This window comes from Bombina bombina, chromosome 3 (assembly GCF_027579735.1).
Source record: "Bombina bombina isolate aBomBom1 chromosome 3, aBomBom1.pri, whole genome shotgun sequence".
NCBI classification, from domain to species: Eukaryota; Metazoa; Chordata; class Amphibia; order Anura; family Bombinatoridae; genus Bombina; species Bombina bombina.
In genome coordinates this window covers 490,287,391-490,312,070 of record NC_069501.1, presented here as the reverse complement: position 1 = coordinate 490,312,070, position 24,680 = coordinate 490,287,391, and the positions used below count along the sequence as shown (strand labels likewise).

Genomic DNA, 24,680 nt, shown 5'->3' with positions numbered 1-24,680 from the left:
TCCGAATGGAAGAGCTACAAACTGGTAATGCCTGTCTAAAAAGGCAAACCTTAGATACCGGTAATGACTTCTGTGAATCGGTATGTGAAGGTAAGCATCCTTTAAATCCACTGTGGTCAAGTACTGACCCTCTTGGATCATGGGCAAAATTGTTCGAATAGTTTCCATCTTGAACGATGGAACTCTTAGGAATTTGTTTAGGATCTTTAAATCCAAGATTGGCCTGAAGGTTCCCTCTTTTTTGGGAACTACAAACAGATTTGAGTAAAACCCTTGTCCTTGTTCCAACCGCGGAACTGGATGGATCACTCCCATTAATAAAAGATCTTGTACGCAGCGTAGAAACGCTTCCTTCTTTGTTAGGTTTGTTGACAACCTTGACAGATGAAATCTCCCTCTTGGGGGAGAGGATTTGAAGTCCAGAAGGTATCCCTGAGATATGATCTCTAACGCCCAGGGATCCTGAACATCTCTTGCCCAAGCCTGGGCGAAGAGGGAAAGTCTGCCCCCCACTAGATCCGGTCCCGGATCGGGGGCCCTCAATTCATGCTGTCTTAGGGGCAGCAGCAGGTTTTCTGGCCTGTTTGCCCCTGTTCCAGGACTGGTTAGGTTTCCAGCCTTGTCTGTAGCGAGCAACAGCTCCTTCCTGTTTTGGTGCAGAGGAAGTTGATGCTGCTCCTGCTTTGAAATTACGAAAGGAACGAAAATTGGACTGTCTAGCCTTGGCTTTGGCCTTGTCCTGAGGCAGGGCATGACCTTTACCTCCTGTAATGTCATCAATAATCTCTTTCAAGCCGGGCCCGAATAAGGTCTGCCCTTTGAAAGGAATATTAAGCAATTTAGATTTAGACGTAACATCAGCTGACCAGGATTTTAGCCACAGAGCTCTGCGTGCCTGAATGGCGAATCCTGAATTTTTAGCCGCAAGTTTAGTTAAATGTACTACGGCATCTGAAATAAATGAATTAGCTAACTTAAGGAATTTAAGTTTGTGTGTGATGTCATCTAGTGTGGATGATTGAAGTGTCTCTTCCAGAGACTCAAACCAAAATGCTGCTGCAGCCGTGACAGGCGCAATACATGCAAGAGGTTGCAATATAAACCCTTGTTGAACAAACATTTTCTTAAGGTAACCCTCTAATTTTTTATCCATTGGATCTGAAAAAGCACAGCTATCCTCCACTGGGATAGTGGTACACTTAGCTAAAGTAGAAACTGCTCCCTCCACCTTAGGGACCATTTGCCATAAGTCCCGTGTGGCGGCGTCTATTGGAAACATTTTTCTGAATATAGGAGGGGGTGAGAAAGGCACACCGGGTCTATCCCACTCCTTAGTAACAATGTCAGTAAGTCTCTTAGGTATAGGAAAAACGTCAGTACTCGTCGGTACCGCAAAATATTTATCCAACCTACACATTTTTTCTGGGATTGCAACTGTGTTACAATCATTCAGAGCCGCTAATACCTCCCCTAGTAACACACGGAGGTTCTCAAGCTTAAATTTAAAATTTGAAATGTCTGAGTCCAGTTTATTTGGATCAGAACCGTCACCCACAGAATGAAGCTCTCCGTCTTCATGTTCTGCAAACTGTGACGCAGTATCAGACATGGCCCTTGCATTATCAGCGCACTCTGTTCTCATCCCAGAGTGATCACGTTTACCTCTTAGTTCTGGTAGTTTAGCCAAAACTTCAGTCATAACAGTAGCCATATCTTGTAATGTGATTTGTAATGGCCGCCCAGATGCACTCGGCGCTACAATATCACGCACCTCCTGAGCGGGAGATGCAGGTACTGACACGTGAGGCGAGTTAGTCGGCATAACTCTCCCCTCGTTGTTTGGTGAAATATGTTCAATTTGTACAGATTGACTATTTTTTAAAGTAGCATCAATACATTTAGTACATAAATTTCTATTGGGCTCCACTTTGGCATTAACACATATAGCACAGATATCTTCCTCTGAATCAGACATGTTTAACACACTAGCAAATAAACAGCAACTTGGAAATACTTTTCAAAGTAATTTACAAATAATATGAAAACGAACTGTGCCTTTAAGAAGCACAGAAAAATATTATAACAGATAAAATAATTAAGTTATAGCATCAATCTTTGTCAGAATATACAGTTTTAGCAAAGGATTGTTCCCCTCAGCAAATGATAACTAACCCAGGCAGCAGAAAAAAAATACACAAATAAACGTTTTTTATATCACAGTCAATACAATCAGCACAGCTCTGCTGTATGATTACTAAGCTCTGCTGTATGATTACTTCCCTCAAAAAAGACTCTTGAGATCCCTGAACTCTGTAGAGATGAACCGGATCATGCAGGAAGAAAATGAACCTCTGACTGAGTTTTTCTGATGCATAGTGAAAGCACCAAAATGGCCCCTCCCCCACACACATAACAGTGAGAGGGATCAGTGAACTGCTCTAATTTAAATCAAAACTATTGCCAAGTGGAAAAAAAGTGCCCAAAACATTTTTTCACCCAGTACCTCAGAGAAAAAAACGTTTTTACATGCCAGCAAAAAAACATTTTACCTCAATAATTAATTGTCATTTAAAACCTATTGCAAGTCCCTGCAAAATAGGTTAAGTCTATGTATACAGTTTAAAAGCCAGAGAAGTACCATTTCCCAGAAAACTGAAGTGTAAAATATACATACATGACAGCCTGATATCAGCTACATCTACTGCATTCAAGGCTGAGTTTACATTATAACGGTATGGCAGGATTTTCTCATCAATTCCATGTCAGAAAATAATAAACTGCTACATACCTCTTTGCAGATTAATCTGCCTGCTGTCCCCTGATCTGAAGTTTACCTCACTCCTCAGATGGCCGAGAAACAGCAATATGATCTTAACTACTCCGGCTAAAATCATAGAAAAACTCAGGTAGATTCTTCTTCAAATTCTACCAGAGAAGGAATAACACACTCCGGTGCTATTATAAAATAACAAACTTTTGATTGAAGATATAAAAACTAAATATATCACCATAGTCCTCTCACACATCCTATCTAGTCGTTGGGTGCAAGAGAATGACTGGGGGTGACGTAGAGGGGAGGAGCTATATAGCAACTCTGCTGGGTGAATCCTCTTGCACTTCCTGTAGGGGAGCAGTTAATATCCCACAAGTAATGATGACCCGTGGACTGATCACACTTAACAGAAGAAAGAGGCATTTTGGATTTTCAAATTAGGGACCATGGACCCTGTGGGTCTTAATAGAGAATTGGACATTATTAATACTTAATTATTTCTCTGTCCCCATAGCACCCTCTAGTGGCTATAAGGTATTAATAGGAGAAATTGTCAGTTGTTTGTCAGCATGAATAAGGGTTATACACCCAAAACGTCGCTGTTATTTTTGGCTGTGTTGTGACCACAATAAAGCTGTTGTGCTGCCACTTCTACTTGTTTTCTTTGAATTGCTTATTGGAGGTTAAGTAACCATCCATTTTGGCTTGCACACCCCTGGAGTGCTGTACCTACTTCTGCTTGATGTTTTTAATTCCACAGAAGAAGAGTGGTTAGTTCTCCAAGACCTTCTGAATTCCTTAAAAACCTGTGCGTTAGTGTACCTAGAAGAATTAATGCTGTTTTGAAGGTAAAAAGTGGTCATACCGAATATTCATTTGATTTAGATTTTTCTTCTCTTCACTCACTTTGCATTTTGTTCATTAAAATATAAACTTAGCATTTAAACATTAAAGCATTTTTTTCACATAGTACATGTGCAGCTATAAAATCAGGAGCTAGCTCCAATGATGCATTGCTGCTCTTAAGTCTATGAAGGTATGCTTTTCAGCAAAGGATACCTAGAGAATGATCCAAATTAGAGAACAGACGTAGGGAAGTTGTTTAAAATGGTATGCTCTATCTGAATCATTATAGGAAATGTTGGGTTTCATGTCCCTTTAAGTCACTCAAGATGCAACTTGCTTTGTATTAATACATATTCTAGACAAAATTATATAGAATATCATTATTCCATAAATGTTTGGTGGGATTTATGCCCTTAAAGCTCATAGGTACTTAAATTAAGATGTAAGTAACACATACTAATGTGTTAACATACAGGATGTGAAGCCAGTTTAAGGCACTTAAATAATATTGGTAGATATAAAATTGCATGTAAAGGAACTGGGTTGTTTTTGTTGTTTGCTTCTTTATTTTTCTATGAAATATTTGTGTTTAAAAGAGAGGTCATTAGGAGACTAGAAATGTGCATTTGGCTTTAGAAGAATACAAATTAGTCTTAATCTATGCGGACTCTAAGTTGTTCGATACACGAACAACAGGAAACATTATTGCACGGACAAAGAACAGACGATTGCTTGTCCAAATTGACTCAATTAGCTCCAGAAAAAAGGTACAGGAAGGAAAAATAGTGTTGCTAATCAGCTATTTGTTCATAATGATGTATAGGGGGTCTTGACCATTCATGGGTCCATCACCCCCTTTCCAATCCTGCAATAGTATTACTAATGATTGATGTTTGGGACAGTCAGACAATAAATGTTGGATTTTAGTCATACAGGCTTGTCAATTAGGTTTTAACCTAGCAGAGGGAGGTGGGAAACAAGGAGGAGCTCAGCCATTTTCAATCACTGCCTAGACCCATTGGAACACGCAGTAGTATGACTTCTGTGCCTCTGTAAGCTAGTCATTGACTCAAATCTAATCAGTGAGTTGTATGTTCTGTTATCATTGAATGATTGGTTCTTTTAATTGCTCAAATTCTATAATGCAAGATTTTTGTTAAATTTAGTTGTATGTATTTGCCGCTTACATTGAAAATAAATATAATATTCGGCTGAAACAAATGCAGAATTCGCTGAACTCGGCGTGGGAAAAATCTGAAACTATTATTTTGCCTATGCCACATATCTATTAGGGAGTGCAACAAATTAAATATTGATTTTTAATTATTAATTTTAAAACAAAAAAGGAAACATATCAAGGCATCAAAAGCATAAATAGCCACTTTCTAGCATAGTTTTACAACATGAGCTGGATACCTTTAAATAAATAACTTACACTTTCATTTTCACATTTAAAAGGTTTGCATTTCTTCTTCTTCTTTTTGTTTTTTCCCTTTAAATTGTTTTCGGTAGCGTTGGCCCAACATTCCACACAACTATCACGTTCTTCTTCCTCCTTATCACAGTTAACACACGAATCGTCAACTGTCAGTGACAAAGATTTATGCTGTTAGGGGAAGCACATTAAAAAAGGAACAACAACAAAAAAAAAGTTAGTAATAATCCTACCTGCTTCATCATGGTTGCAAATGCCTTCAGTACAAGCCACATCTGATCCCTCCCTAGACCCTGGTTCACTGCCCTCCATGCTAGAGGAATAGCCACAATCACTATTATTAGAATGGGGAGTTCCTGCAATAGAAAGGGTAAAGAAATTGTGGTCATTAGCTTCCTTAATTTGTTGTGAAAATGCATTTCTTAAGACAGAGTGTTCTTATTTGATTACTTTGTTCCCATGTAACAGGAGTGCCAAACCTATGACACAAGCAGCCACGGTGCCACTTCACTTCTAGGCTATAATCATATTGTTTGGTTTCACTTGCTACAAGTGTGTTAAATAATGCAAGATAGACACATGCATACGGATTATCTGCACTCTCACGAGTCACTACCAGGGTGCTGGTAGAGAAAAAAATTTTTTTAAGAAGAATAGTAAAGCACCACACTAACTGGATTTAGCAACATTAAAAAAAAAAAAAAAAATGTTTTACATGGTTGACTTTTCAGGGAGCAAGCCCCCTTCCTCAGATGTCTGAGAAAGCGCACTCAATATTTTTTTGTTATTGTTAAATCCAGAGAATGCAATCAATTAATATTCCTTAATTATATACAGGGTATGAAATTTTCAGTGGTCCACTAATCCCAGATGACTTAAAACTGACTGTCATAAAACGCAAAATGGGTTAAAAAACTAAAAAAAGGAAAAAAAAAAAAAAAAAAAAAAGAAAGAAATTTGCATCCGTTCTCCCTAAACAACTTTAAAAAAAAAAAAATCTCAGTAGCACATATATTGAAAAGCAACAGAAATGTATTGTATTTACAATGTATTTATTGACCCTTTAATCATTTTTAAACCCTTTTTAAAAAAAAAAATAAAAAAATTCAGACCTCAACAGTCAAAAACAAGAAAAAGAAACGTACGTTTATGAGATCCCAAAATATTGCTGCTGCTGGGACAAGTGCATGATGAGGTTTCATTTATTACATTAACTTCTGAACAGATAGAAAGGTCCTCTGAGTTGTTGCAGGAATTGCAGTTTGTTGTCTCCATAAACACAGATGATTCCTTAAGGTAAAAAATGCAAATTTTATTGAATCATTTGGAAGAAACTGTTCAATAGTTTTTATTCTGAATATAGTGCTAACATTAATAGAAATAATGGTTCGCTACTTTTTGTGTTGGTAAACACCATAAAATGGGCTGTTAGTCCAATATGATCTGAAATCCTGCATGCAAGGAACATCCTTAAAAGGGACACGGAACCCAAAATTTTACTTTCGTGATTCAGATAGAGCCTGCAATTTTAAGCAACTTTCTAATTTACTTCTATTAATTTCTCTTCATTATCTTGCTATCTTTATTTAAAAAAAAAAAAAAAAAAAAAAAAAAAAGGATCTAAGCGAAGGAGCCAGCCGATTTTTGGTTCAGCACGCTGGACAGCACTTGTTTACTGGTGGGTACATTGATTCACCAATCAGCAAGAACAACTCAGGTTGTTCACCAAAAATGGGCAGGCATCTAAACTTACATTCTTGGAAATCTTCTTTACAAATAAAGATACCAAGAGAATGAAGAAAATTTGATAATAGGAGTAAATTATAAAGTTGCTTAAAATTGCATGCTCTATGATAGAGCATGCAATTTTAAGCAACTTTATAATTTACTCCTATTATCAAATTTTCTTCATTCTCTTGGTATCTTTATTTGTAAAGAAGATTTCCAAGAAGATTTCCAAGGCAGAAACATGCTGTAATCGGAGATGTCATCGCAGAAAATGCAGCATGTCTGCTGAAAAAAATGGGAAACATGCAGGAACTGTTGGCCCTTTTGCTTTGCAGCACTGTGTTCTGGCGGCACGGTGTAAGTTTTCCTTAACACAGTGCATCCAGAACAGTCAAATATGGAGCAGCTTGTCAAAGAAGTGCATTTATGGATGACTATCTCTCTGGGATTTTTTTTTCACGAGACATTTTAAAAACTTTTTTTCTTCTTTCAATTAATTTGCAATGCAACTTTCAACTGCCTCATTTTATTATAAAAGTTTAAAAATTGCTTTATTCCCCAGTTAATCAACTGTTCCTTTAGTTTAACTGATCTGCAGAAATGTTTTCACAAAAAAAAATATCTCATTGCAGAAAGTGGAGATAAGTTCTGCCTCTGGGGCTCTATCTGAATCACGAAAGAAAACTTTTTTTCCCCCTACTCTATTACCATTCGCTATATCAGTTTTTTTAAATTAGCCAGCTCATCGTACCAACATGACAAATATATATATACACGTCCGAGCTGCATGAACATGGTGGGGACCAGTTGGAGGTGAGTGAGGGAAGAGAGCTGTTTGGGAGGGATCAGGTAGGAGGGCAATCTCTACACTAAAGCTACAGTTAACTTTACAAGCTGCCTAATTATCCACTTCACTGCCAGAAATAGAATTGTGGTACGCAGCTGCAACTAGTGGCTTTCTTATTACCAAAAAGCAATGGCAGAGACATGTACGTCTGCAATTTCTGAACAACGGGGATCCCAGAGAAGCTTTTACAATCATTTGTGCCATGATTACACAAACGTTATGTAAATAATTTCAGCGGCGATCGATTGAATCAAATAAAGGAGCTTTCTACATGAAGTATCCTATACTTCATCAATGAAAGTGCCCTTTATTTGTTTCAATAGTAAATCCTAGCGTTTGAAACGCTAGGATTTACTTTCACTTTAAGTAATAGTATAAAAAAAAACAACAACAAAAAAAAAAAAAAAAACATTAATCTTGTATTTTTTTTGTATGTGGTTAAAAGAAAATAAGATCTAAAATTTATCCATCATTGATTGCTGCTTACGTTTTCTTGGATTGTCACTGTTGAATCTGATGATTCTGGGGACACTGCAATATCACAGGCACATTTATTTTTTCTTCTGTTCTTCTTCTTTTGCCTTTTCTTTTCTTGTTTTAGTTCTTGGACTCGCTCCTCTTCCAAAAACTCTTCGCACAACTGTTCTAACCGACTGATTCCCTGTACTTTTTCAACAGCCATCTAGGTAACAAGCAAGAGAGATACAGATTAGAAAATGAAAATGCAGTAAAAAGTAATTTACAAATAAGTAAACAGCATGAGCAGAGTAAGAAAAAATAAAAATGCATAATATATGACCTATTGACAAGCTGAAAAAAAGAAAAAAATGGTGTTGAAAGAAGAGAACCTGAGTTCTATGGTTTTCAAGTAGCCTTGAAACAAATATTGGTCATGGGTTACAACTGCCACAATAAAATTTAAACAAAATTAAAATCAAACACCACTAGCTTTAGTGTTAAATTGTGTTTGTCCCACACTCCCTAGAGAAGGGGTATCAAGCTCAATGTATGTGGGGGGCCACTGGCCAAGTGCTCTGCTCCCATGGGAGCCACTTGAACAGAGTGAGTGCTCTGGAACTGGATATACTAGAAACTGGAAGTGACATTTACCCAGGTAGTAGTGCATGGTGAGAATTGGTAGCCCTCAATAGACATGCACAATTGAGTATATTTATCTTGTGAGTGCCAAGTGAAGTAATCATTCTGGAACTGAATTAAAAAGGAAATTTATGCTTACCTGATAAATTTATTTCTTTTACGATATAAGTCCACGGATTTCATCCTTACTTATGGAGTATCGCCTCCTGGTTATCAGGAGGCGGCAAAGAGCTCCACAGCAGAGCTGCATAATAGCTCCTCCCTTCCCTCCCACTCCAGTCATTCAACCGAAGTTAGGAAGAGAAAGGAAAAGCCAAGGAGCAGAGGTGACAAGTTTAACAAAAATAAAAACCTGTCTCTAGAAAAACGACAGGGTGGGCCGTGGACTCGTCATATCGTAAAAGAAATACATTTATCAGGTAAGCATAAATTTAATTTTCTTTTACAAGATATGACGAGTCTACGGATTTCATCCTTACTTATGGGATACAATACCAAAGCTATAGGACACGGATGAAAGGGAGGGACAGGACAGGAACCTAAACAGAAGGCAACACTGCTTGAAGAAACTTTCTCCCAAAAACAGCCTCAGACGAGGCAAAAGTATCAAATAGTAAAATTTGTAAAAAGTGTGAAGAGACGATCAAGTTGCAGCCTTGCAAAATCTGTTCAACAGAAGCATAATTTTTAAATGCCCATGAGGAAGCCAGAGCCCTAGGAGAATGAGCCGTAATTCGTTCTGGAGACTGCTGTCCAGTAGTCTCATATGCAACACGGACGATACTCTTCAGCCAAAAAGAAAGAGAGGTAGCCGTAGCTTTCTGACCCCTACGTTTCCGAAAAAACAACAACAAATAACGAAGATGTTTGACGAAAATCCTTATTCGCCTGCAAGTAGAACTTCAAGGCACGAACTACATCCAAATGATGTAACAGACGCTCCTCCTTAGAGGAGGGGTTAGGACACAAGGAAGGAACAACAATTTCCTGATTAATATTCTTGTTAGAAACAACCTTAGGAAGAAAACCAGGTTTAGTACGTAACACCACCTACCTTATCAGAATGGAAAATAAGATAAGGAGAATCACATTGTAATGACGAAAGCTCAAACTCTGCGAGCAAAAGAAATAGCAACCAAAAATAAAACTTTCCAAGATAATAACTTAATATCTACGGAATGCATGGGTTCAAACGGAACCCCTTGAAGAACATTAAGAACTAAACTCAAACTCCAAGGAGGAGCAATTGGTCTAAAAACAGGCCTGATTCTAGTCAGGGCCTGACAAAAGGATTGAACATCTGGAACATCTGCCAGACGCTTGTGAAGCAAAATAGACAAGGCAGAAATCTGTCCCTTTAAGGAACTTGCTGACAACCCTTTCTCCAATCCTTCTTGGAGAAAAGACAAAATCCTAGGAATCCTAAGCTTACTCCATGAGTAACTCCTGGATTCGCACCAATAAAGATATTTACGCCATATCTTATGGTAAATCTTTCTAGTAAAAGGCTTACGTGCCTGAATCAAGGTATCAATGACCGAATCAGAGAACCCTCGCTTAGATAAAATCAAGCGTTCAATCTCCAAGCAGTCAGCTGCAGAGAAATTAGAGTCGGATGATGGAAGGGTCCCTGAATGAGAAGGTCCTGCCTCAATGGAAGCTTCCAGGGCGGCAGAGAGGACATGTCCACCAGATCGGCATACCAAGTCCTGCGAGGCTACGCAGGAGCGATTAGAATCACCAAAGCCCTCTCCTGTTTGATCCGTGCAATCACCCGGGGAAGGAGAGCAAACGGTGGGAACACAAAAGCCAGCTTGAACGACCAAGGCACTGCCAAGGCATCTATCAGTTCGGCCTGAGGATCCCTGGACCCGGATCCGTATCTTGGGAGCTTGGCATTCTGATGAGACACCATCAGATCCAACTCTGGTCTGCCCCACCTGAAAATCAGGGTGGCAAAGACCCCCGGATGAAACGTCTGTCTGCTCAAAAAATCTGCCTCCCAGTTGTCCACTCCTAGGATGTACAAGAGTGAGCCTCTGCCCACCGAATTATCTTGGATACTTCTGTCATCGCTAAGGAACTCCTTGTTCCACCCTGATTGATGTAAGCCACAGTCGTGATGTTGTCTGACAAAGAGGATGAATTTGGCCGAAGCCAACTGAGGCCAAGTCTGAAGCGCATTGAATATTGCTCTCAATTCCAGAAAATTGATTGGAAGTAGAGACTCCGACCGAGTCCACACACCATGAGCCTTCAGGGAATTCCAGACTGCACCCCATCCTAGCAGACTGGCGTCTGTTGTCACTATCACCCCTGAAGGTCTGCGGAAGCATGTCCCTTGGGACAGATGATCCAGCGACAACCACCAAAGAAGAGTCTCTTGTCTCCTGATCCAGATCTATCTGAGACAAAATTTGCATAATCGCCATTCCACTGTCTGAGCATGCTCAGTTGTAGAGGTCTGAGATGAAAACGAGCAAACAGAATGATGTCCATTGCTGCCACCATCAATCCAATTACCTCCATGCACTGAGCCACTGATGGCCGAGGATTGGACTGAAGGGCTCGGCATGTATTCAGAATCTTTAATTTTCTGACTTCCGTCAAGAAGATTTTCACGGATATAGAAACTATTAGAGTTCCCAGGAAAGGAAACATTGTCTGTGGAATTAGTGAACTCTTTTCTAGATTCACCTTCCACCTGCGAGTCCTTAGAAAGAACAGAACCATGTCGGTATGAGACTTTGTCAGTTGATAAGACGATGCTGGATAAGAATATCGTCCAGCTAAGGCGCCACGATTTCTAGTGTCCAGGGGTCCCGAATGTCTCTTAGCCAAGCCTGGAGAAAGAGAAAATCTGCCCCCTACTAGATCCAGTCCCGAATCGGGGGCCGCCCCTTCATGCCATCTTGGTAGCAGCAGTGGGCTTCTTGGGTTGTGTACTCTTGTTCCAAGACTGGTTGGGTCTTGTGAATAACACCCTTCCTGAGTAGCGGAAGAGTGAACTCCCTTGAAATTTTGAAAGGAACGGAAATTACGTCCCTTCTGTTCGGATACCTTCACGGAAAAAATAAGCAAAAAGCTTAGCGTTAGATGACGCAACCACAGATCAAGAATTCAACCATAAAGGTACAGTGTGCTTAGACGGAAATCCTGGGCTCTTAGCCGCCTACTTGGTAATCTGCAGAGAAACCTCAGAAACTTTATATCGGAAAACGCTAAGTTAAGACGTTTTAATTCCGTTTACATCTTAAAGGAAACTATTGCTGTATGCTGCAGTTCCATCCTAAATCACAAAAGATGACTGTACACCAAGGAACAGCAGTAATGTCCTGCTAAAAAGGACACGTACTGTTCTGAGAACTGTAAAAACAGAGAATATTTACTTTATTAGCACAAAAGCAAATGAAAGGCTTGTGCAATATTGCGACACATGTAAATTTGGGTACCCGCCAATCTTAGGATGTAGGCAGACGCCAGTAAAAGTGCCCCCACTAAGTAGAAAAAAAACTTAGGTTAACAAAGTTTATTTCAATAAAGGATGAAGCAACAAAAACAGCTGAGAAACATGAACAGTACTGTCTCTTTAAATCTGAAAACAAGTCATTTTCGTGTCTATGAGCCACTTAATATATTTTGTACCATCCAACTTAATAAAGGATGAATAAACAAATAATCCCCTGCAAGACATGCAATAAAATGTACAGAGAAAAATGTTACTGCCTCTTTAAATTTTAAAAGAATGCCTTATCTCTGGTGCTTCATAATTTTGCATGCAAATTACGCAGAAAAATCCAATGACAATATGAGCATTGCTGTAACTAGATGTTATGACATCCTTGCAGGGAACCACAGAGTACTGCTTGTGGGTCATAAATCCTTTTGGCCACTATATTAAGCCATGGATCAAACTGTGAACAGTTGTTGCATTTAGAAAAATAAATGTATATAATTAACAGTTGAAAAGTCTGAAGCAGATTTACTGTGTCTTTAATCTCTAACACTTAAATCTTAGCACAACGGATGAACCAGAAGTTCTGTATGAAATTGTAAACTGCAATGATTTATTTGAATGCAGCCAACAATGAATAAAAGAAAAGGCAACTAAAATGTACAAGTTGAAATTCTTCTATACACCCAGAGTGGACCGCAAAAATTGCGACAAGCTCAGAATCATAACTTCCGAGAACCGGAAGTGATAGAAGTGCGCCACACATCTAAAAAGAGTCCTCCGTGCCTTGTTATTGCCAACAGCTGTTGCTCATAACCCTGCTATGAGGAACTCTATAGTACCTTAGGCAAATAATGGTCCACCGCTCCTTACAAAATCACAAACTAGAATAAGGAGGAAGGAGAGAACTTGGGACCATTCATTTTGGCGCCTGTAATAAACTCCGCCCCTCGTGGGCGTGTCTTAAGCTATCTCCTGGTCGCCATTGATATATGCAAAGGCACCGGGAGCGATATGTACAAATAAAAATGGAGCAGCCCGCTGTCCCTAAGAACAGCCTAGTCATAACACAGTGTATCAGTCATGATTCCCCTTATAAAGGCCACAAAAACCCCGATCTTTACTCGTGGGCGTTAATATGTATCTCCCGGTCGCCATTACAGTTACACAAAATACTGGGAGGGGAACTCACACTGACCGACCCCAACTATGCCTCAATGTAAAGGGAAGTGTATGTCAAAAATTAGTATCAATAGCCAAGACAAGTCTTAGATAATGTTAGTTGCCAGATATGACTAACGCAGTGAGTCCATAGTCACACATGTCCCAGAAATGCGCAGTCAGTCTGAAAAAGCTACCGGGAAAAAAAGCTCTATACAGGCAGAGCCCCTGAGTCCCCTTGTACATAAGTGCAGACAAACCTCCCATGAGATAAATAAGTCCCTGAGGAGCTCTCTCTGATATAGAAATAAAAGGCTGCACTTACCTCATATGCTGTCCGACAGCAGAACAGCATCAACTGGGTTCAGAGGTTCATTGGGTCCCTCCTGTAGTCCTGAAAAAGATGAAGCCTGAGTCAATTGCAGCTTAGGCCATCACAGAAAGGGCAGCAGCACAGTATGGGAGGCACGTGAGAATTATGTCCCACAAGTTCCCATTGCCTGAAAGCCACCAAATGCTTCTCTTTTTTCTTTCTGAAGAGAGTGATTTGGTCTAGGCTACAACCCAGCAAAAAGTAGTACTCAGTGGCACCACTTTGAAAAATAATAAACACTTGATTGAAGAATCTAAACTAACAAATCACTTTACCTCTTCCTATCACTAACACAGGCAAAGAGAATGACTGGAGTGGGAGGGAAGGGAGGAGCTATTTATGCAGCTCTGCTGTGGAGCTCTTTGCCTCCTCCTGCTGACCAGGAGGCGATATCCCATGGACTCGTCATATCTTGTAAAAGAAAGTGACATTTATTCAAGCAGTGCATAATGGGAGTCTGCAATGGACAATGCATGCTTGTCTTTATATTTTATATTGACATTGCCTAAATAGAAGATGAACTTGTTCTATCGATTAGGACCCTAAAAAAATTTGATGGGGCCAAATTAATAAATTTACCTAATAAACAAGAAAGGGCCAGATAAAACTATCTTAAGGTGGGGGGCGGAGCTAACCGTTGCAGAGACTAGACGTGTTTCTGTGCAGCTCTCGCTAAAACTTAGCAAAAAAGTTATTAAAGCAGTGAAATTTGCGGAATTTTCCCCACTTCTACCACTTGGACTTCTAACAGTTTATATCTGAGACTTTGCTGGCGGTACTTTCGACAACTTGGTACGCAGCCTTTTTACCTCCGGTTGGCCTGAAAAGAAACTGAAGGTAACAGCCAGGGGGCTAGCTCTCTGGAGGTTCGGGGCTCCGCTCCGGAGGCTAAATTGCCTAATTTAATAGAGGTTAGAGACTAAGAAGCCGATTGTAATCCCTGAAGTGCTCCCCTGATGTGCGGGAGAATACCTCATTCAACCCAGCGCTCCCGGCCTCACCCCACCGCTATCGCTCACACCTCACAGCCAGCCACACATCACATCTTGCTCCGGAGGGTCGGGGATCCGCTCCGGAGCTCTCACCTGCTAGTCGCTGATTGCTGGGGTGAGGGAACACCTGGCCCCTTAACTTTGTCTAACCTTGTGGCGCAGTCCAAGCGATCCGGAGAGCCGACTGCACGGAGCCTTCAAAGGGACGGAGTAACCTCACTACCACTGACGGGAGACATAAAAGGCCTTCCGAACTCGGACGTCTAATACTCCCTTGGGGCAAGGGGTAGGCGGCCTATTTTCCAGGGCGCTTGGATAAAGGCGCTTGGATAAAGGCGCTTGGATAAAGGCGCGAAAAGCGGCCATCTTAGGCCTTCACTTTCAGCCTGCACGGCAAACATTGGGACTTAGGAGATCTACCCAACTCTGCAGAACCAGTACCTTGGAACTCCTCTAGCCTGGTGTTGAAGTTGTGACATACGGCAGGGAGAGACCTGGAGACCTTCCGACCATTGGTGAGTGTTTGCTGTGTGCCAGAGGCCCTCTCTGGCCCTGACCGCCCCACGTGAGCTGGTGGGAAAAATCATACTCCTCCAGTGATCTAGCTAATAACCCTTACACGCAACACTTTAGGTACACAATCTGGGACATTCCGCCTATTTATTGAGAACCCAGGGAACTAATTTACTACCCATATTTCCCTGATAATAGCTGTAAGCGCTGTGACCTGAGACACGCTCTGTAGAGGCGGCCAGCTGGACATCCTTAAAGGGGACTAAGGTGAACGGTCCCTGAGCAGCACCTACCAAAATAGTAAGCCAGGCCGCAAATGAACTCGTGGGCTGACTAAGACCTCAGGAAGGCCATCTGTGGTGGAGGTTAGACCTCTGTGGCCCTCATCATACATTAGGCCTGCTCTAAGAACCCTTAATACCTAAAAGCTGCAAGAGTGCTCACACAAGCCCTTTGCATAGGCTGATCTACAATCAAGTTTCAGGGGGGAGAACAAACAACACAAACTTAATACAGCGGTTGCCACGTATCCCTCTGGCTCTCCCTGAAGGAGTTTAACAGTCAGCTCTCTTTAAATCAGTGGCCCTTTCTGTACACAACCTCACCTTACTTCAGGGCACAACAATCACATTAAAAGACTCAAACCTAACTTGTGAAGGGACTCCCTGCAAGACACTAGTCCCACTGAGAGCTGCTGCGACAGCTACATTGTTCTTGGGCCTTTTTTACCCAAGGGTAGTGTTTTTCTTTTTTTATGCTCTGCTCCTGTTTTACCATTTCTTCCTTTTCAGGTTGTCTATGCTAAGGGATAGGCTACTAACTTATTTTGCAGCCAGGCTCTAGGCCCACAATAATTACAGATGGTGGGTAGTATTCTTATGGTGCACAAATCACACTAGCCCAGCACACAACTACATAACACCACTGGTTCAGTTTAGCCCTGATACACACCCCTCACTATTAATATATCTGAGCAAATCGACCCAAGTCCACACCCAGACAATAGTGTGCACGCTTCTCACTAGCCCAGCGCATAACTAGACAACGCTACTGGGTCAGATTAGACCCAACATACATTCTTCACTACACATTCATGAGAACAAACTGAGTTAAGCTCGTATTCAGACAATAGTACACTACAAAGAATATAACTTTAGAGAGACTAACCCTGAACAACATTGTATTGGTATTTACCATATTTCCAGGTTAATTACTTGACCTTCTTGTGATAGTAGGCCTCTAGGTGTAACCCGTGTGCTCATCCCTCACCTTTTCGCTCCTGCCCAACTAGTCTGGGTGGGTCACTTCCATCTTCCCTTTCCCTTCCTACGGGTCGCATCCCCAAGTCCCCTAAGGTGAGGGGCTAGGCCTAATACCCCAAGGTACCCCCAAGGTAACTTACTTTTCTAGGATCTTTTTTGTATTGTGTATTCCTACCATCTGCCTGTGAATCAAAAAGGTCAGCCACTGTTTTCTGGTCCCTCACCTCCCCGCTCTCGCCCGGCTTGTCCGGGTGGGTCACCTCCAATTCCCTTTCCCCTTCCTTCGGGTCGCATCCCCTTACTCCCTGGGGTGAGGGGCCAGTTTTGATATGTTAGATGTGAGCGTTTATACCCAACATGTGAGTAATAAATTATATGACAATAAGCCCTGCTCTGCAGTTATTAGAGTAATACTTGTCATATACACGTGATTCACTAACTTTCTTTTCAGCAGAGTTGTATAGAAATTTGCAAATATACTTCAAGTATCCTTCCCTTGGGGACCACTGTCAAAACTTAGCCCTTACAATATGCCGCAATCAGGTAGGAAGTCCCTTAAATCAACATCGAAATCTAAGAAGACGGTCTACGACCACTTTACGCAACAGTCCAAGGGCCTAGATATGGAATCCCAAAGGGAGTTGAGTGACCCTGACTCGCAAGATGAAGAGTCCCAATCTAGTATTCAATCTGCGTCTGCCTCACAACATTACATTACTGAGAAAACGCTAAAGAAATTGTTAGCCTCACAGACTAAATTCATTACACAGGAAATACAACAAAGTTCTGCTGAGCTCAAAAAAGAGATTTCTGGGGGGGCGGAGCCGACCATGGACTGAAATGGCCGCAAAACAGTGAAGCTCCACTAGCCTAAATACACAGTATGGGGATAAACTCCTATGTTTAGTATTTTACGTTTGCAGAACGGCACTGAAATGAGCAATAATCTCGTGGCACCACTTTAATCACCACGACTAAACGCAGCAGTCAGTGTAACAGCTATTAACAAGAAGAAAAGAAAAGAAGCACCAAACTCCGCCATTGCTGCAGCCTCGTTTAGAAAATAGATCCCAGCAGAGCACAGACCGAAAAGCAGAAGCGGCCTGATACGGAGAGACTCCGGACCTGCACGACTTAATAAAGAAGAGAAGACTTACGTGAATCACGGTCAGCCGGCAACTTACCCGGACATGTGAGTAGAGGCCTCTCATGACACACGCACTCACGCAGTTAATAAGGGGACATTAAAGAGACTTTGGCCGCAGTACTGGATAAAGATAACGGCACTAGAAACCGGGTGGGGACCTGCATACAAGAGATTCATTAGCCTGCTCCGGAACACAGCAACACCGGGAAAATAACCAACTCAAGTTAATTTAGTTACCTCAGAATGTCAGACACTCATGACCGGATGCCTATGAAGTGGGTTAGATGAAAGGAGAAAGGCTTAACAAACAGTTATCGGCACCACAATCACTATGAATGACCCACACTGCAGGCAACAGACTTGAATGATCAGTCAGCAATTCAAGGTATAAATAACAAGCTTGGGAAATAGCAAAGTTTTACTCTCCTATTCTAATAGCACCTTCACGATATAAGAAAAAAGAGACTCTGGCCTAAACTGCACAGAATTAACCTATCGCCTACAGGACAGAACACCTTAGCGCAGTTAGGGCTCACATATAAGCTAACAAAGTGAATCATATAAAAAGAAAGGACCAGATATAAGCTTGAGAGATAGAATTAAACAAGCTTTTAAGCACGCCTTCTTGATATAAAGGGGAAAGAAAAAAAAAAAAAAAAAAAAAAACTTTGGCCTGAATCACACAGAAATTAACCTATAGCCTATAAGACAAAGCACCTTAGTGCAGATAAAGCTCCCATATAAGCAGCAACCAACAGAGGCATTCTAGGTTATTAAAATGGCATCAAAAAGAGCACCAAAAGGAGAGAAAAACCCTAAAAGCAACCCTAGCAAAATGAACATGTTTTTCAAAGCAGCAAACACATTAACGGCAGAGGATGAAGATTCTTTGCAGACCTCAGAGGATGCAGACAATCACCAAGATTTCGCATCAGAAACCCCACTGTCTAGAGCTGACCTTAAGGATCTGCCTACAAAGGAAGATTTTTCCACATTTATTCATCAAGTGGGCCGCATGATTAAAGATGGCTTGGCGGAGGTCAAAAAGGAGGTCAATGAATTAGGTAATAGGATGGAATACTTGGAAGAACAATCTGAATCTCAGACCTCTGATATTGACCTACTGAATAGAAAAGTTTCGGCACAGGAATCCCAAATATCTTTCCTACAAGAGAAACTAGAGGATCTGGACAATAGAGGGAGGAGGCAGAACATCAGGATTAGAGGCTTACCAGAAAGAATTGTTCCAGAAAACCTGTCCTCCTCCCTCCAAGATTTGTTCAAGACAGTGCTAAGAGAACCTGATCTCACAGATATTCCTCTGGATCGTGCTCATAGAGCATTACGACCACAGCCCAAGGATTCAGACCCCCCAAGAGATGTTATCATAAAGTTTCATAAATTTACTGACAAAGAGAGGATAATGAAAGCGGCGAGACAACAACAATCAATAACATATCAAGGACACCAACTACAACTCTATTCGGACCTTAGCCCACTCACTCTACAAAACAGAAAAGAAACACGATTTCTAACACAACACCTTCAAGATAAAGGGATCTCTTATAGATGGGGTTTCCCATTTAGTATAAAAGTGTTGAAGAATAACCGAATGCATGTGTACAAGACTCTGGAAGATTTGGAGTCCTTCTGCTCCCAGCTTGGTATACCACAACCTTCACTACCATCACTGCGGGATGAAAAGAATACAGAAGAAACAAGACCACTGCAACAGAGACCACGCTGGCAAACAGTTCAAAGAAAAAGGTTGAGAGAATCAGTTACATCTGGCTCACCGCCTACTTCAAACACAGAGAATGGATGACTCGGGCTCTTCCGACTAGAGGTGGGCCATGACCAGACCTAAAAAAGGGTCAGTCGCCTCTATTTTTTTTTTTTTCCCTGGACAACCAGGGTGAGTAATTACTCTTGAAGTCTCTCTGAATACAAGAAGGGACAGGTTGTTAATAGACTCCAGAAGGCTTTATAGCCCTAAATCATACAATGTAGCTTAGTAATAAATGATAGAGGAAGTTGTACGAATGGCTTAATAAATATTAAAAAAAAATAAAAAAAAAATTTTAAGAATATAACAAATAAAAACAAACATAAAGCTAGGTAACCCCAACTGTGTCTGGACCGAATTAGGTCTTTGTATTCCCCCAACTTATTGGTGTTCACTCTCCATAGATATTGGGAGAGTGGAAATTGTACTACTGTTTAATTTTTTGCTGTTAATAATGTTGTTTTGTTTATTTCAAAAGTTTTTACAGGTTATTTTGTTTGGTTGGTCAGAAATGTACTGGGAGAAATATTTCGATGCTCATCAGGCACCTAGACATATCCCTCGTCGGGTAACAGAAGAATTAGAATCAGGTAACAAGCCGCATAGCACTAAAGGGGAGGGGGAGGGGCACAACACATAATGGCTCACAACATAAAACTTATCTCACAGAATTGTAAGGGCCTGAATTCCCCAAACAAGAGATCTATTGCTCTAACTTGGTTTAAAAAACAGAGGGGAGCAATAGTGTTTCTACAAGAAACCCACTTCTCTAAACAAGGAAGACCCAAATTGTACTCTAAACTTTATACACAACAACACTTTAGTTCAAATACCACTAAGAAGAACGGGGTGGGCATATTAATAAGTAGGGAACTCCCATTCCAGCTCCTAGAGCACCACTCTGACGGAGACAGCAGATTCCTGATACTAGTGGGAACTCTCTATAACAATCCCTTAACACTAATGAATTTATATGCACCCAACACACGACAGCTAGGGTTTTTTAACAAAGCACTAAATAAATTAAGAGATATGCAGAAAGGGATGGTAATAATAGGAGGGGACCTCAACATGACCCTGAACCCAAATATTGACAGCTCTACAGGTAAGAGTCAATTGACTCAAAAGCAAAGGACACATATTACCCAAACACTAGACACACTGATGTTAATGGACGTGTGGAGACTGCACCATCCTAAAACGAAAAGTTACACTTTCTATTCACATCCTGGACGATTCTACTCAAGAATCGACTATTGGCTGGTGGATCATAATAACATATCCAAAGCCACCGACACAGAGATCCTCCCGATCTCATGGTCGGACCATGCCTTAATTACCTTGGACCTTACGTGGTCATCGATTCCCCAGCGCCACGCCATGTGGCGCTTAGACCCTACTATACTATATAACCCAATTGTTAAAAATCAAATTGAGTCCAACATTACAGACTTCTTCCTGCACAACTCCCCAGCAGCCACGAATAGTATCAATAACTGGTTAGCACATAAAGCAACGATTAGAGGTGAGCTTATTAAACAAAAAACTCTCCTAAGAAAACAATATAACATAGAATACGACAAACTGCTCTCTAATCTACAAGTACTAGAACAGCAACATAAACTCAATCCCCAGAAAGAGGATATCACAAAATCAGTTAATAAAGCTAGGGAGGCCTTTAGAAAGCTTTTACAGAAAAACGCAATCAAAAAAGCATACTACTTAAAAAAAATGTATTTCCATAATAATAATAAAGCAGGCAACTGGTTAGCAAAGGCTCTCTCTCAAAAAGCTTTTCAGGCCCACATTTTTAAAATCGAAAATGATAGGGGACAGTCTGAAATAGACCCAAAAAGTATAGCAAACACTTTCGGCCAATATTACTCCAAATTATACAATATCACAAATCAAAATACCACAAATAACCAAGATGACCTCAGATCCTACCTAGACTCTGTAGACACCCCAAAAATATCTTCACAGGAAGCAGACAACTTAGATACCCCACTGACATTGAAGGAGGTTTTAGACGCGATAGATGCTTTACCTAATAATAAGAGCCCCGGCCCAGACGGATACTCCAACGACTATTATAAAATGTATAAATCTTCCATAGCGCCTCACCTGCTACAAGCATTCCAACACATAGATGAAAAAGGGTATTTTCCTACAGAATGTCTAGAGGCTTATGTCTCTGTGATACCCAAGCCAAACAAGCCAGCCAATCTACCCAGCAGCTACAGACCCATTTCCCTGCTCAATACGGACCTAAAGGTGTTTGCAAAAATCATAGCAGAGCGTATTAACAAAGTTCTGCCCCAAATCATACATCTTGACCAGGCAGGTTTTGTTCCTGGAAGGGAAGCGAGAGACAACACCATCCGGACATTACAATTAATAGAATATGCTAAAGTACACAAAGTCGGGATGGTGGTTGTCTCCGCCGACGCTGAAAAAGCGTTCGATCGCTTAAATTGGAAATTTTTACAGGCCGTCTTGGGCAAAGCAGGATTTGGAGAAATCACCATAAATAGAATTTTTAGTCTATATCGCAACCCATCAGCTAAAGTAAAAGTTAACAACATTCTATCAGAGGCTTTTCATATAAACAATGGTACCCGTCAGGGCAGTCCCCTGTCCCCTCTTTTGTTTGTTTTGAACATGGAGATTTTGGCCCAAAAAATCAGGCAGAATAAGAAAATATCAGGAATCCAGATAGGACAAGATGATTACAAACTGTCGCTCTACGCAGACGACGTGCTGCTCACCCTGTCCAACCCAGCTGATTCCATACCTGAAGTACTAAAAGAATTTAGGGAGTTTGGATCATTCTCTAATTTTTTATTAAACGATCAAAAGTCAGAGATATTGAACATATCCATACCACACGCCAAATACTCTGAAATTTTAGAGAACTGCCCATTTAGCCCTCAAAAAAACATAATTTATGTAAGAACTTACCTGATAAATTCATTTATTTCATATTAGCAAGAGTCCATGAGCTAGTGACGTATGGGATATACATTCCTACCAGGAGGGGCAAAGTTTCCCAAACCTCAAAATGCCTATAAATACACCCCTCACCACACCCACAATTCAGTTTAACGAATAGCCAAGAAGTGGGGTGATAAAAAAGTGCGAAAGCATATAAAATAAGGAATTGGAATAATTGTGCTTTATACAAAATCATAACCACCACAAAAAAAGGGCGGGCCTCATGGACTCTTGCCAATATGAAAGAAATGAATTTATCAGGTAAGTTCTTACATAAATTATGTTTTCTTTCATGTAATTAGCAAGAGTCCATGAGCTAGTGACGTATGGGATAATGACTACCCAAGATGTGGATCTTTCCACACAAGAGTCACTAGAGAGGGAGGGATAAAATAAAGACAGCCAATTCCTGCTGAAAATAATCCACACCCAAAATAAAGTTTAACGAAAAACATAAGCAGAAGATTCAAACTGAAACCGCTGCCTGAAGTACTTTTCTACCAAAAACTGCTTCAGAAGAAGAAAATACATCAAAATGGTAGAATTTAGTAAAAGTATGCAAAGAGGACCAAGTTGCTGCTTTGCAGATCTGGTCAACCGAAGCTTCATTCCTAAACGCCCAGGAAGTAGAAACTGACCTAGTAGAATGAGCTGTAATTCTCTGAGGCGGAGTTTTACCCGACTCAACATAGGCAAGATGAATTAAAGATTTCAACCAAGATGCCAAAGAAATGGCAGAAGCTTTCTGGCCTTTTCTAGAACCGGAAAAGATAACAAATAGACTAGAAGTCTTACGAAAAGATTTCGTAGCTTCAACATAATATTTCAAAGCTCTAACAACATCCAAAGAATGCAACGATTTCTCCTTAGAATTCTTAGGATTAGGACATAATGAAGGAACCACAATTTCTCTACTAATGTTGTTGGAATTCACAACTTTAGGTAAAAATTCAAAAGAAGTTCGCAACACCGCCTTATCCTGATGAAAAATCAGAAAAGGAGACTCACAAGAAAGAGCAGATAATTCAGAAACTCTTCTGGCAGAAGAGATGGCCAAAAGGAACAAAACTTTCCAAGAAAGTAATTTAATGTCCAATGAATGCATAGGTTCAAACGGAGGAGCTTGAAGAGCTCCCAGAACCAAATTCAAACTCCAAGGAGGAGAAATTGACTTAATGACAGGTTTTATACGAACCAAAGCTTGTACAAAACAATGAATATCAGGAAGAATAGCAATCTTTCTGTGAAAAAGAACAGAAAGAGCAGAGATTTGTCCTTTCAAAGAACTTGCGGACAAACCCTTATCTAAACCATCCTGAAGAAACTGTAAAATTCTCGGTATTCTAAAAGAATGCCAGGAAAAATGATGAGAAAGACACCAAGAAATATAAGTCTTCCAGACTCTATAATATATCTCTCGAGATACAGATTTACGAGCCTGTAACATAGTATTAATCACAGAGTCAGAGAAACCTCTTTGACCAAGAATCAAGCGTTCAATCTCCATACCTTTAAATTTAAGGATTTCAGATCTTGATGGAAAAAAGGACCTTGAGACAAAAGGTCTGGTCTTAACGGAAGAGTCCACGGTTGGCAAGAGGCCATCCGGACAAGATCCGCATACCAAAACCTGTGAGGCCATGCCGGAGCTACCAGCAGAACAAACGAGCATTCCTTCAGAATCTTGGAGATTACTCTTGGAAGAAGAACTAGAGGCGGAAAGAGATAGGCAGGATGATACTTCCAAGGAAGTGATAATGCATCCACTGCCTCCGCCTGAGGATCCCGGGATCTGGACAGATACCTGGGAAGTTTCTTGCTTAGATGAGAAGCCATCAGATCTATTTCTGGAAGTTCCCACATTTGAACAATCTGAAGAAATACCTCTGGGTGAAGAGACCATTCGCCCGGAAGCAACGTTTGGCGACTGAGATAATCCGCTTTCCAATTGTCCATACCTGGGATATGAACCGCAGAGATTAGACAGGAGCTGGATTCCGCCCAAACCAAAATTCGAGATACTTCTTTCATAGCCAGAGGACTGTGAGTCCCTCCTTGATGACTGATGTATGCCACAGTTGTGACATTGTCTATCTGAAAACAAATGAACAACTCTCTCTTCAGAAGAGGCCAAGACTGAAGAGCTCTGAAAATTGCACGGAGTTCCAAAATATTGATCGGAAATCTCACCTCCTGAGATTCCCAAACCCCTTGTGCCATCAGATACCCCCACACAGCTCCCCAACCTGTAAGACTTGCATCTGTTGAGAT

The 24,680-nt window shown here is 40.8% G+C and overlaps 1 protein-coding gene across 1 annotated transcript in view; it reads right to left on the bottom strand.

Moving 5' to 3' along the window:
• Positions 1-5,054: 5,054 nt before the first annotated feature.
• Positions 5,055-24,680, bottom strand: part of GGNBP2 (gametogenetin binding protein 2) — a gene marked incomplete at its 3' end in the record, with an annotated part of 81,875 nt that continues 62,249 nt past the window's right edge. Inside the window, 4 exon segments of the mRNA XM_053706832.1 lie at positions 5,055-5,203; positions 5,288-5,410; positions 6,200-6,344; positions 8,117-8,311. Coding sequence (XP_053562807.1) covers positions 5,055-5,203; positions 5,288-5,410; positions 6,200-6,344; positions 8,117-8,311 — 612 coding nt within the window.